At 40.7% G+C, this 14,615-nt stretch overlaps 1 protein-coding gene across 1 annotated transcript in view; it reads left to right on the forward strand.

Moving 5' to 3' along the window:
* Positions 1–3,916: 3,916 nt before the first annotated feature.
* The window catches only part of LATS2 (large tumor suppressor kinase 2), a 57,061-nt gene continuing 46,362 nt past the window's right edge, over positions 3,917–14,615 (forward strand). The window contains exon 1 of the mRNA XM_065414419.1: positions 3,917–4,255. Coding sequence (XP_065270491.1) covers positions 3,917–4,255 — 339 coding nt within the window. The remainder of the gene's footprint in view (positions 4,256–14,615) is intronic.

Below are 14,615 nucleotides of genomic sequence, written 5' to 3' on the forward strand. Positions count from 1 at the left end.
TTTGGTGACTTTTTTCCTCTCCTCCTTTTCGTGTTAAGACACCATCATTACTTTTTTATTTTGCATATTAATGATGGTAGCTTTTCATTGTATTTTAATTTGTTATGCCATGCATTGTCCGGAACACCTGCCTGGGGAATATAGTTTAAATTCAATGTATCTGTTTGTTTGTCTGCTACCACAACCTCTGTCAGTATTTGTCAACTTAAAAAAAAAAAATTCAACTCTACAAAAATTGTTCTAACTTGCTGTAATGAAGGTAACCCTAACTTTTTTATTTGGGGTATTGTAATTTAGTAATGGGCAGAAATTATTTGAAAAGCTTAATGGTGTTTAATCAGAATGATTTAAAACACAAATAATTTTGCAAAATGATTACTCATGATTGTAGGGGCGTGAGGTGGACACTCATTTCAAAGACAGGTTGAACGTTAGAAGGATAATGAATTTTCAAAATTGGGATAGTACAAACTGTACAGACATGCTTATAAATATAAATTGATATTTTTGATATTTAATTCTGTGGTTTTAAAAAAAGTACAGCACAGCTATTTCCCCCCTAAAAATACAACTAAGTCCACCATTTATGAAGGTCACAGACAATTTGGTTTCCTTTGCAGATCTGTAATATTTAAATGCTATTCCAATACTCGGCATATCTTGCCTACTAAGTTAACTTTTCTTTCTGCTGGAAAATATAAAACACATTTACAGTTATCTGGTGGCTGTTGTTGCTATTCTCATTCATGCTGTAAATGTAATGCTGATCACTCAGTTAGTTAATGCTGCTAAAACAGAAAGAAAGCTCAAGAAGTTGCCAGCTGACTTGACCCAGCATTATTAGAATCATGCTTTGGATCATGGGCCACAAAGCTTCTTTCAGTGAGACATGTTGTGTAAGCAAGAGGCCAATTCTTGGGTTGCAAGGAGTTGGAGGAATTGCATTCCTCTCTATCACATCCCATGCCTGAACATTGGCACCAGGTCTGAGAGAAGTCCTTGTTTGTTCTTTCTCCTAAACCCAGCCATACGGTGTCTGCTGCTGTCAGGAAAGGGAAAGGAAACACCGGGTAATAAATTGAACTGTAAGTGTAATTTTCATCTATGAAATGCTATTTAGTTATGGTGTATTCCTAAAATGGCTTCAATAATATTGTTTAAGTGCCTTTTATTTATTAAAGTCCATTTTAGCTGCTATTATCACGTTAGGGGGACCAAATCTTACCCTCAGAAACCTGCATGCACTTCCCCACGCCCCTGACTGCGTTGGCAGCCACACTGTGTGTGTCTGAGCAGGATTTGTTGCTAACTGATGATTGAATTGTTGTTTAGGAGGAAATGTCACAGTATGGATGAGTAGCTTTAACCCTTTTTCTCATCACAAACTTCCTCCCACCATTAATTGCAGACTTAGACACAAACAACTTATTATTAAGGATTGCAGGACACCACCAAGAATTGGGGAACAAAGAGTTTGAGATCTCAGGTTGAATCCAGCTCTCGTATAGTGTATCCCTGAGTCTGGTACTAGGTCATCTGGCTAACCACTAAGGCACTTTTTTTTTTTTTATTTAAATTTTAACAAAAAAATGTTTAGATAGTGATGACCTACCATGGATCATTATCAGGGTTCAAACCTAGGACCTTTAGCACCAAAGTCTACCATTTGAACTAATGTGTAATTCTAGACAATAAGCGTAATAGGCTATCTTCTGTGTGTATTAGCCGCCAGAGGGGCATGTGACACATTATGTAAAGATGTTACTCCTGTATGATAATCTAACATATTAGTTAGTGCTGCCACTGTTTAAAGAGATGCACAGTCGTACTGGAGACTTGGATTTGATTCCAGTATCCTGTTTTCCCATTTTAAAAGGGTTCAGCCCCTGGTTAAGAGGAAAGGCTTTATGTTATCTTCACTATCCCTCGATGCGAGGATGATGTCTGCCACGGGGGTTCATTGGTGGGTTTTTAGGTGGTTGAGGAGCCCAATTCGTGCCCTGCAGATTTTCCCACAGAAGTGACAGGTGTGATCTTGGAGGAGACATAGTTGACTGTTGTGTCCTTTCTTTCCTCCTTTGTCGCTTTTCTGTCTCATGAGCACGTCTGTTCTCCTCAAAGTGAGCTGTGGCTTGGTGTATGGTGTGGCGCCACTGTGTTCTGTTCCGTGCTGAGTCCTCCTAGTTTATGTCACTCAGCAATGAACCCTCTGCCAATTAGGGAGTGATGTTGGGCTTCAAAGATAGACTTGTCCAGACCCCTTTGACCTTCAGGATAGTGGCCCAGCACGATGGGCAATGAGGATGTATGGTGTAAATCTGGAAATGTTCTCCAAGCTCTGTGATGGTTCCATTGGCCCCTAAATTGGGGAACAGTGAGCAAAGTTAAAGGACACATTTGATTTAAAGCTCTGGCAGTACTCTTTTGGCAGCCAGCTCAAGATGAGAAATACTATAGTTTTCACAATAGCAGAAGCTAGAGTTAAGGGTCCGTTGGCACTTTGATCTAAACATGTGAAAATGATGGATTATAATCTTTATGGAAGAACTCTCCTTTTGGGGCTAAAACTTTCAGCCAAACAGTAGCAGCTGCAGAGGTGTGGAAGCAGTTTCAGTAGTGTGGTGGATCTTTTAATCTTCTTTTGAATATTCTATTTAATATTTATTATTATGGTAATGGCAGGAGACCCCCATCAGGGTCAGAGCCTCATTGTGCTAAGCATTATATAAAGACATATGATAATACAAACACCCCATCAAAGAGCTCAGAAACTGAATTGAGTGTGCTTCCCTGTGTCAGAGTAAGCATACTTGTGATTGACAAGCTAGCAGTCTTTCCTTGTTTCCAGATTAGGATTTTTATTCTTTGTCACTACTCATCTTAATTTAGATTCGGCCACCTTTGCTCAAGATTAGTATGCAAAAACCCTACGCTGCAAGAATCAGATTAGTTACTCACACTAAGTTGTACCTGACTCAGTAGAGAAAGGTATTACTCAAGGAGAGTAAAGTTCTTCATCTTCAAGATTTATTTAGATGTTAAAGTGGAATGTCAGAATGTCTTGTTGCTGCTGACCTTGGTTTTGAAATAGTAGGAAATGCTATAGTTAGAGTTGTCAGTATTGCCATTATAAATCTCCTTTTCTGGGATTTATAACTCAGCTATTGTAAGACAAACAAGAACTTTTCTTCAGGCAAGATCTTGACATACAAAGCCTCAGCATGAATATACCCTTCACTAACTATGAAATAAAAGATAGATTTGGCCTGTTTTTAGTTATGCAGCTGTACAGGAAACTTGCCACCAAGCTTTTTAAATACAGTGAGATTTTTAAAGTTTTAGGTTGTTGGTTGTCAGTTTTTGAAAACTGAAAATATTTTTGGTTTTTGAAAACCAAAAATTTCCAGAGAAATAACTCTTTTCTGTGAAAATTTAATTTCTAAAAAAGTTCATTTTACATTAAAAAAATTTTTACCTGAAAAATGTTGACCAGTTCTCGTCAACTTTGAGATCCTTGAATGGAAAACAGATAAGTGAAATTTATTAAATGATGTTCAGCTTTGAGGACTGGTATAGTCAGGTTCTACTGCTTTCTGGTTCTACTGCTTTCACTGGTTAAACCGTCATTGTCGTCATGTTGAAGTCCCTTAAGTGGCAAACCATTTAAAACAGGCAGAAAAATGTGTGAGACTAAGTTCATATTTTCTTTTCTGTTTCAGGTACAAACGGTCTGCACAATGATGATTCCAGGGTTTTTCATTCTCTGTAGGAGCCATGAAGATTGTGAACTGAACTAAAAACATTGAGTGGAAACTATTTGTTTAAGGATCATCAAGAGAGGAACACTTATTTTAAAACTACTTTATTCTAAAAAGAAAGAAGATTGTATTTATGCTGAAAAAAAACTGGATTAACAATGAGGCCAAAGACTTTTCCTGCTACAACTTATTCTGGAAACAGCAGGCAAAGATTACAAGAGATTCGTGAAGGTTTAAAGCAGCCTTCCAAATCGTCAGGTCAGGGATTACCTGTTGGACCAGGCAGTGAAACTTCTCTGGACCCTAAAATTTTAATAGGGAAAGATGCTGCCAGGCAGCAGCAAATGAGACCAACAGCCAAGTTTGGACCTTATCAGAAAGCACTACGAGAAATCAGATATTCTTTGTTGCCTTTTGCTAATGAGTCAGGCACCTCAGCATCTACAGAAGTAAATAGGCAGATGCTGCAGGAATTGGTGAATGTAGGCTGTGATCAGGTACGTATGAATTTGGGGGGAAGGAATGTTACACTGGGTTTACAGCACGTATATGTAAATCTACGGAAATTATATCAGCTGGTGGTTGACCCAAGGAAATGTTGATTCTTCTAGCTGTGTCAACTGCCTTTGCTGCTGTTGGCCATTAAGTATGGTTGCTGCTGGAGGCTTTAGTAGGGTAGATGACTTATTGTTGAGTGGATCTGTTCCTTCCTTTGAGTAGTTTCAGTGGGTAGCATTGGATGGCCGTTAATCTGTCCCATGGGCTGTCATGGGATCCCATAGGTTTCTGTTCTGTCACTTCTGTCATTTATCTTGTTGGTGTGTCTATGGGCACAGTAGGAGTAATAATAGGATGTGTGCTGGGGTGCCTGAAAGACATATATGACACTCAGCTGTTCATCTGTTTCATCAGAACTGGGCAGTGCACTTCAATGCTTTAGCTCAGTGTTTGGCCATACTGTGACTTGGCTAGGAGTTAGCTGTCAGAGACTTAGGTGCTTTTGAAAATTTTACCCTTAGTGACTTACACCCCAAGTAACTTTCAGAAGCAACCAGAAGAAAGGGACTATGTCTGGCTCCTTAACTGAAATATGCCCACTGTTGCATAGCCAGGTTTACGGAGGGGTTGTGTGGGGGTGGAGGGTACACAGTGTAGCTATTTCTGTGTTAAACAGTATCTTTCATTGGAAGTATTTTACATATGTGCTCTGGAGTTGGCATCATCTTCCCATTTGTGTGTGGGTACAATTTGAGGTGTTGGTTTTGACTTATAAAGCTCTGTTTCTGGTTCAGGTCCTGGCTGCATGAGAAACCATCTTTTATGATTTATGCTCAAATGGCATTTGTGCGTCAAGGAGAAACACTTGTGTTTTTATAGTCCCCTGATTTAAATGGCAAGGTGTTCTCAGCCATGGTTCCTTGATTCCAAACCTTATTTCCACTTACTTGTCTATCAACGCTTGTATTTACTGACCTTCAAGGCACCTTTCAAAGACTATCAACTTCTTAAAACTTTCCCTGAAGGGGGGGGGGGGGGGGGAGGGGAGGTTGCTTGACAAATAATTCATAATAACAACCATTGACATTTACTTGGAGCTGCACAGGACAGAGAGATTTAGACAGTCTCTGCACCAGTGAGCTTATGTTCTACAAGTTGGGTAGAGAGAAGACAGGATGCAGACCCAGATGATAATGGGAGGATTGAGGGGGAGCAACTAGATGTTACCTGGTCCAGTGAATCAGATGCTGAATTGAGTTCTCTTCCTGAATGTGACACTGACTTGCCAGTGTGAGCTTATGTGTCACGAAGGCCTACATTTTTAAAAGTCTGAACTCAGAAGTTCCTATTGCACTTCTGAATGCAAATACTTGATGCACATAAATGAGTGAAGGTTAAGTGAGCACAATGGGATCCCTGATTTGCACGTACAAATTGGGTGTATTACAAAGACACATCATGCACACATGCTTTTGAGTGCAGACTTCTAAAACGTTCTGCTTTAACCACACTTCACTCATCTATAAACAGGGATGCTTGCCTATCTTTCAGAATGCTTTGGGACTTATAGCTAAAAATGTTTCATGAAGTTCAGTGTAGTGTACTGTGTATATATAATTTTTTATAACTATTTTTATATACCAGGTCTCAGATATTGGCACGAGGTATCTGAAGTGCTGTACAACAATTAAAGTCAGCTCTGACTGTGCTCTAAATGCTCACCTTCTCATAGGCTCCCTAGATCCTGGAGTGCATGTTTGTGGTTTTTCCTCCTTTCCCTGATTCCTTCCTTGTGTTTCACTTCTTTCCATTCAGTTTCCCCAGTTGTGGCTTGGTCCTGTGAAGGTGCCATTACTAGCGGCAGCCATATCAAATTAGTATGGCAGTTTGAGCTGAACATCATCAGGGTCGGATTTGACATAATCTCCTGATAGGGATTCCACAACTGGTGTCCTGTTTCTGAAAATGCTCTGTCCCTGCATCCCATAATCTTACCCGGTCCAATCTAGATGAAGCATAGATGTCTTGGAAGGTTGTGAATGGATGGGAGTTCCTTGAAGTAGCTTGGACTCTACTAACTGCTTTAAACGAGGACCCTAAATTCAACCAAATAAATAGCCAGTGAAGCTTGTGTTTTTACTCCTGCCTTTAAGTGCATGGCATGAAAATAGCTCCTTGGTGGCAGTCATGTTCAGCCCAGATGGAGTCTAATCTGGAGGTGGTGAATGCATATTTTGCAGTGGTTTTTTCTCATCTGAAAAGAAAGGTTGTGGTTTCTCCTGCCTTTGCCCAGTCAGGAGGATGTTCCATGCCACTTTCCCAATCCATGCCAGGAGTGAGTGTTAAAAAATTAAACAAACCATTGATGGAGCTAATATTATAGATACACACGAAACAAGGATTTAGAAAACGATTTTATAAAAATAGAAAAACACTGGGCCTTAAATGGCCCAATGGGGGGTAGGAGGGTCCCTCTTAACTTTCCCATACAGCAAGCCTACTCCTGCTCACTGTATAAAATACTAACCAGCTACTTAATGATCTTTAACTGAAATCAGTGATTTCCCATCAGTAAATCTAATCTAAGGTGTCCACGTGGTTTTTGAAAACACCTAAATGCTGTGTGATGTTCATCATAATGGTCTGAAGAACTTCATTCTCACAATAGATCTGGGCTGATTTGGTTTGGTGTTGTGTTCCAGAGGAACCCTACTTCCATTGGACTATACTTGAGGGTGCAAAGATCTACATTTTCATTCTTTCTGGTCACTGGGCCAGGACCAGTGTTAGAAAAAAATCTTCCAATACTAAAAGGAATTTTTTAAGGTCCACTACTAGGTACCTCTGTAGTATGTTTTCAGTTTAGCAACAGTTATTAACACCCCTATCGAATGGACTGGGGTGCTGGAACAATGTGTATGGTGGGGGTGCTGAGAGCCATTGAAGCAAACTGTAAATCCTGTAGGGTTACCATATTTCAGCAAGCAAAAAAGAGGACGGGAGGAGCCCCGCCCTAGCCCCGCCCCCGTCCTGCCCTAGCCCCGCCCCTGCCCCTTCCACTCCCTACCCCCACCTGTACCCTGACTGCCCCAACCCTTATCCACCTCCCCACCCCCAGACAGACCCCCTGGGACTCCCACGCCCCATCCAACCACTCCCTACCCATCTAAACCCCTCTGCTCCCTGTCCCCTGACTGCTCCGATCCCTCTCCCCACCCCTGCACCCTGACAGCCCCGCCCCCAGAACTCCCAACCCCCCTCCCCGCTCCTTGTCCCCTGACTGCCCCCTCCTGGGACCCCTGCTCCTAACTGCCCTCAAGAACCCCACCCCCTATTTATGTACAGGCGTGACTACCTGCCCTTTCCTGGTTATTATACACGGCCAGTCCGCATCCACATCTAGTAATTAAATAAACTAATAATTTAAATTGGAATTTCATCCATTAATAAGTATTTATTATATAATTAAAACCATTCTATTGAAGGACAGATATTAAATAACACTAAATAAATTAATATTCAAAACAATATTAAAAATTTGAAAATTTAGAGCATGGAAACCAAAATAGCTAAAATTTAGTTTTGGCAAGATACACGGAATGGAAACTCCGGGATCTTTACCTGTCACTGAATATAGCCATCATACCAATAGTGGAATATAAAACAAGTCTACATATACTCTCCTTAAATTTTTTACTTCTGTCCATTCCCAATAATTGTAACAAATCATTATTACCTTCACTCCACTTGCCACGCGCCCCAAGCACAAAACCAAAGAAGTGAATATTTTTACCTCCCGTTAAGTTTTTAATTTCTTCCTCTAACTCAAGATAATAAGCCACCTTCTCACTGTGGGCTTGTTCCAAACTTCCGGCATTATCCTCCCATCACACTGTAACATCAACCACCACTGCTGTATCTCCTTTTATAAATATAATATCCGGCTTTCTTAACTCACCCTTACTATTTCTCAAATGGGGCTCTATCATTGCCTTCCACCCTAATTTACCAACCTTATCTACAACTGCAGACACTACTCTATTATGCCTTTTTATCCTAGCATTCGTAGTCTTATAACACTGTCCTGAGATATGGGGAACAGTCTCCCGCACTTTACCGCACCATCTACAAAGAGCATTCACACCTCCTCTTCCTCTTGCTAATGTCTCCCTAGTAGGATAAATATTTGCCCTAAGCTGCAATGCTGCGATATACGCTGACGATTTAACTTTACTAGAGTTTCTAAAAATCGAATTACTAATTAAATCATTTTTAAAATATTTTATCCCTATTCCCTGACATCTCAGTTCCGACCATCTTAAAAATTCCTCTTCCCTCCATTTCTTGGGATGAGATGTTACTGCACTAAATGACAATATTTTATCCACAAGATTTTCTCCTGCATATAGATAAGATAGGTCCATCCAATCATCTCTCGAGACAATATGTCTCCTCCATTTACGAATTAACATATTTGGGATTTGCACACTAAACTTAGTGAGAGCTAAACCACCATCCCTACCTCTAGAATAAAATATCCCATCTGTGGTACACTGAGGTAAATGTAAAATCTCTTTAACTATTTTTCTAACTAACACATCAAGATCGTCTAAAAGATTAAAAGGGGGTTCTATTAAAAGAAGATTATAAAATAGCTTCGGTAAAATATATGTCTGTAAAATTAATATTTTTTGGGCCGGTTTTAATGGGGCCTTAATTAAATTCTCACTCCAATCTTTCAATTTTTCTTTAAGTACCGGTCCCCCTACACCTATCCAGGGATCTATTCTAGCTCCTAAATATTTTTCAAAATCCCCTGGTTGAACATATTCAATCTCCTCTGACCCTATCTGCCAATTATCCTTAGGATTAACTACATAGGTTTTATGTTTAGTTAAAATATGAAAGCCTTTCGTTTTCTTCACATTAACAGAGAGATTAGTATTTTTACAAAACTCCTCTAAGATACCCAAATTTTTAATCATTCCTTTATATGAGCTACTTAAAATTGCCACATCATCGGCAAAAGCCAATGACGTGACACCATTACCCTTAACATAAAAACCACTTCCTTCTACTTCTAATCTAGTTAAAAGGGGATCCATAGCAATATTAAACAAAATTGGGGACAACGGGTCACCCTGCTTGACCCCCCTCCTAATTAAAATAGACTCAGTAACTTCATCACCCACCCATACCCTAGTTGTGCAATTATCATAAAGGTCCCTAATAATATCTATAAAATGTTCATCTATACCAAATCTTCTCAACCCGGCTATTATATGTCCGTGTCCCACAGAATCAAAAGCTTTAGCCAGATCTACGAACACTATTGCAATTTCATTCCCATTTCGTTTAGCCCCTTTAATCAAATTATCTAATATAGCAATATTTTCCTCACACCCAGGGGCGGATATAAACCCTTTTTGTCTACTACATATCTTAACTGTTTCCACCAGTCTTTTTGCTAATATTTTGGTATAGATTCTAATCCAAACTGACCCAATTGTCAATGGTCTCCAAGATGTTAACTTCTTCATTTCCTCCTCATCTTGTGTCTTTGGTATTAAAATCGTTCTATTTTTTTTAAATTCATCTGGTACCTGTCTATTTAGAAACCATATATTAAAAATTTTTGTAAGTATTAAGGAGTCTAAATTAAAAATATCCCACAAATTGCTCACTTTTACTTTATCTGGGCCAGGAGCACTATCTTTTCTTATTTCTCTTAAAGCTATTCTAATCTCATCCACAGAGATCGGACTCATTAATATATCATTATCCGCATTCTCTGTGGATGATGGCCACCCTATCATATTACCATGTCCAATTGTTCCCAAAATATTCACATAGTATTCCTCAATTTCTTTCATAGGGATAGCACACTTAGCCTTATCTGGCTCTCCCATTATAATGCGAGTCAATCTTCTTCTATCCTTATCAAATAATTGTTGATAGAATTTATACTTAGCTTTCTTTGTAGCATATCTCCTAATTGCATTAAATTGCTTCCTTCTCCCCTCCTTTCTCATCTTCCCTTTTCCTTTATTCCTCAACTCTATTTGACTTTCATTTCTAGGGTCCTTTCCCTCTACTAATGAATAACATAATTTTTCCAACATTGCCCATCCGAGAGCTTTTGTTAAATCCTCCTTTAATAATCCTTCAATTTCCCCTAAACTATTTATTATTTCTCTTCCCTCCCTACTTTGTTTTCCCCGTTTACATATTTTCTCCACTAAATCCACTTCTGGATGTCCTTTTAGTGGGAAAATCCTCTCTCTTGGGGGCGGAATTTCTAATATATTTACTCTAATGTCCTCTACCTCAGTCACTTCCTCCCTATCTCCTGTTACCACTAACTTCTTCTTTGCTAATTCTCGTCTTTTATCTGATATTTGTTTATTCGTTTTGGTCCTCATCTCGCTCTCAATACATTTATTTATATTCCTTTTCCCAATATATTTCCTTTCCAACTGTATAAGCTGCGCAACCTCATCTTTGGTCCATATACGAGATCTAGTCGATCCCTCTTTGATCTTACTTTTAGCAGCCATATCTTCTTTTCTTTGCTCATTCCTCACAGCAGGGTGTCTATGTCTACAGTGTTGGCTCAATCCAGATCTAGTATGAAAACCAAGCCCACAGACCGAGCACGTATGGCTCTTCATTGGGGTATCCGCCTTCTTGGGTATGCACTTGGGGTAGTGGCAAGCTATATTATGATATTGAGAAGATTTTCCACATTTACTACATACAACTCGTATGGCTTTACTTTTATGAACCACATTAATGTGTTTGGCCCATTTACCAAATGTTGGTAATATCTGGGGACATATTGGACAATTAAAACTATCAACGGGATACTCTAAATAAAAAACCCCATCCTTCCACGAACTACTTTCTAATATATTTATATTACTACCAGTACTGTTAAGATCCTTATTACGATCCCTATTAAAATCAGTACTTGGTCTAAGACTATTTAATAAACTAGACCCATTAACTAAATGAGCATTAAGATATCCCGATTCGCTAACATATGGATCATCAAATGTACTTAAATACTTAAAATCTGGATTAAAACTTTCCATAGTTAAATCATTAAAAGTGTCCCTTGTAAAAACCATCGGTAAGATAGATAAAATCTCCTCACCATGATCATCACAAACGGTCTCCTCTACCTCCTCTCCATGCTCCACTGGGAGGACTTGATTCTCACTCTCATGCTCATGAGACTTCATTATAGTCCACACCATTTTATCCATTGGTCCAGCGACCCTAATCACACCCCTAATATATTTAACACTGTCAGCCGGGGCATCAAAGCCAACAGCGGGGCTCCCTGTTCCTTGTCCCCTAACTGCCCCCTCCTAAGACCCCCCCACCCTAACTGCCCCCCAGGACCCTACCCCCTACCTGTACCCTGACTGCCCAAAACCTTATCCACACCCCCCATAAAGCCCCCCCGTCTCTTGACTGCCCCCTCCAGAACCTCTCTGCCCCTTCTCCGACCCCCTGGCCCCCTTACCCTGCCGCTCGTCCCGGCACGCTGGGCAGCAGGGGAGGAGGAGCGGGGGAGGAGCTCCAGGCTGCCGGAGGCGATCTGTGAATGCAGGGAGGGAGGGAGTGATCTCTGCTGCAGGGGAAGCGGAGGAGGGGCTCTCTCTGGCTGTTGGAGCCCCATGTAAGTGGCACCATCCGGCCGGCTGCCCTGTTAGCCGCGCGCGCTCTGCATGGGGGGGGAAGTCCGGACATTTACAAATTCCCCCCGGACGCTATTTTTAGCTCAAAAAGCCGGACATGTCCGGGGGAATCCGGACGAATGGTAACCCTAAAATCCTGTATATGATGGAAACCACTTCAAGCCAGGAGGTGCAGCAGCACCCCCAGTATGCCTAGTTCCAGCACCTATGGAGATGGAGAGAAATGCTTAATACCGTTTGAAAGTTGAGCTTTCAAGCCATCAGATAGCATAAAGCAAGGGTTTTTAGCTCTCAGCTCTTGAGAGGCTCACTGCTAAAATCGTATTGGAATTCAAGCATGTGTGGGGGAAGGAAACAAGATGGTAATCAAAATGATGCATTTTTAAAAGGGTACCATCAAGTTGACATTTGTTCAATTAAAAAAAATTAAAAGTAGTTTCAGATCACAATCACATTTTGTTTTCTTTATTTTTGCTCTTGCTGTGTGAAAGAATAACAAAAAGGGAAAATTGACTGCTGGAGAATTAGTAAAATAACTATATATAAAGTGCTATCAAATTAATGAAGTAAATGCAAAATTAAAAAAAAAATGTCTGTATGTTTCTGTAATTTTAGGTGTTTCTTGTAAAAACAGCTGGTAAGAGATTTTCAGATGGAGTTAGTATTAAAGTTGATTAATAACTGATGTTGGGTGCATCACTATGACTGTAAATTGAAGTTTAGATTCCCAGATTCTGAATGGCATCATATGCCCATTTCCCAGAGTTGGTGGTGCTTAAGATATTGGGAGTGAGACCCTGGTCCCACTGAACTCAGTGGAAGCTTTGCTATTTAATTCAGTGGATCTAGAATTTCACCCTGGATCTTAACTTTATTTTATATTAACCATAACCCTTTTAACAAATTACAATCCTGGCAGCTAAACGGAGTCACTCTTGCTAAATAATGACTGTTGCAGACATTACTTAAACAAATAGCATATGAGTTGGAATCACAAATATTTCAGATCAAATAGTTTCAAAACTTGTAAAACTTGACAGCAAAAGGCATGACCTTACTCAGTGTGAAAGCATGTAGTCAAAAACACTGCTATTCTGTATACTATTCCCAAAACTTGCTGGGCTTGAAAATGTAGCTTCCAATCACTGAGAAACGCTGGAGAAAGGTTGTGGAGAGACTTCTTGCAGATCAGTAAGCCACTTGGAATCACCCGAGGCAATTATTGTTTTGCAGTTGTAGCAAGTAGATGCAATTGAGCATATGATCAGATGCATTCCATCAGCCTGAAGGGGCTAGGTTTTTTCTTGCCATACTTCAGAATTAAAAAAACCCTGACATAAGAATGTTGTTTCTTGTTCTAAATTATGTAAATACACACTGTTAAATAACTCTTCTATTTTACTTCAGTGGTGGCTGGGATTCACTTGGTGAAGATGCCTGGCTATAGTTTGTGTATGTAGTTTATTCTTAACAACAGTAATTCAGAATTTTTCTTATGCTGTGCACTTAAAAAATGACGCAGTGCAATGGTCTACGGTGAGCAGTATGATTCATGACGTAAGGAATCTGACAGCTCACTTTACCTTTACAAATGCCTCTGAAATAAAACACACACCTCCTACGCTTTGCCAATACCTGAACATTCCTTACGGGCGGCTCTCCCCTTCAAACTCTAATTATGGTGTCTTTCAAGGAATTGGAAAGATAAAAGATGTTTGTGGGAACTCTAATATATCTAAGAGTATCAAGCTGACCATCTTGTCATCTTTATTACGCTGAGGTCTTGGAATTCAGTTACAAAGTTTTTTTTTTTTTTTTTTAATTGCATTCCAGGATCCTTTGATCTTTCTGTCATGGATTACATTTTTTTTGAAGAAAGTAATATTTCTCCACTCTCTCTCCCCCTTGGCAGAGGCTGCTTTTTTTTGGTTTTGTTTGGGGGGGGGGGGGAGGAATCACTAAGTCAGCAGTGCAATGGAGGGGAGGTGGAGGGGAGTGGTGTTTAGGGGGCCCAGGCCACCCCCTCCACACTTGAGCCGCAATCTCCCCTTCCAGAGCAGGCCTGGAAGTGGAAAAGAGGGAGGAGACAATGAGGAGACGGCAGCCTGGGGTTCTGGGAAGTGGGGAGCCAGGCTTGGTGGATCTCGGGGGCCAGAGCCCCAGCTCCAGCCAGTTTCTGGCAGTTCAGTCGCTGGTTCTTGTCCTCCTTCAAGAACTGGACCCAGGTGAGAGAGACTGGCCAGCGCATATCCCACCAGAGAGACCGGGACCTCTGCCTGCCGTCCTCTTCCCTCCCTCCCCAGCCACCCACTTGGAGAGACCAAGACAGGATGGGAGCTCTTCTCCTCCTCCATTCGCCTCCCCAAACCAGAATGACTGGGACTGGATGGGACTTCTGCCCCCCCCCGAAGGGATTCACACCTCTCACGCCTGGACCTGGCTCCCTGCGTCCTAGAACCCTGGGTCACTGCCAGCTCACACCACCTCCTCTACTTCTTTCCCTCAATACAATTACCCCTTCTCTGGATCCGGGAGACTGGTTCGCCGCCCTTGACATGGAAGGCACATACTTTCACATAGCAATTCACCCTGCACACAAACGCTTTTTAAGGTTCATGATAGACCAAAAACATTATTAGTTCACGGGTCCTTC

The sequence above is a fragment of the Emys orbicularis genome, chromosome 1, assembly GCF_028017835.1.
Source record: "Emys orbicularis isolate rEmyOrb1 chromosome 1, rEmyOrb1.hap1, whole genome shotgun sequence".
Lineage (NCBI taxonomy): Eukaryota > Metazoa > Chordata > Testudines > Emydidae > Emys > Emys orbicularis.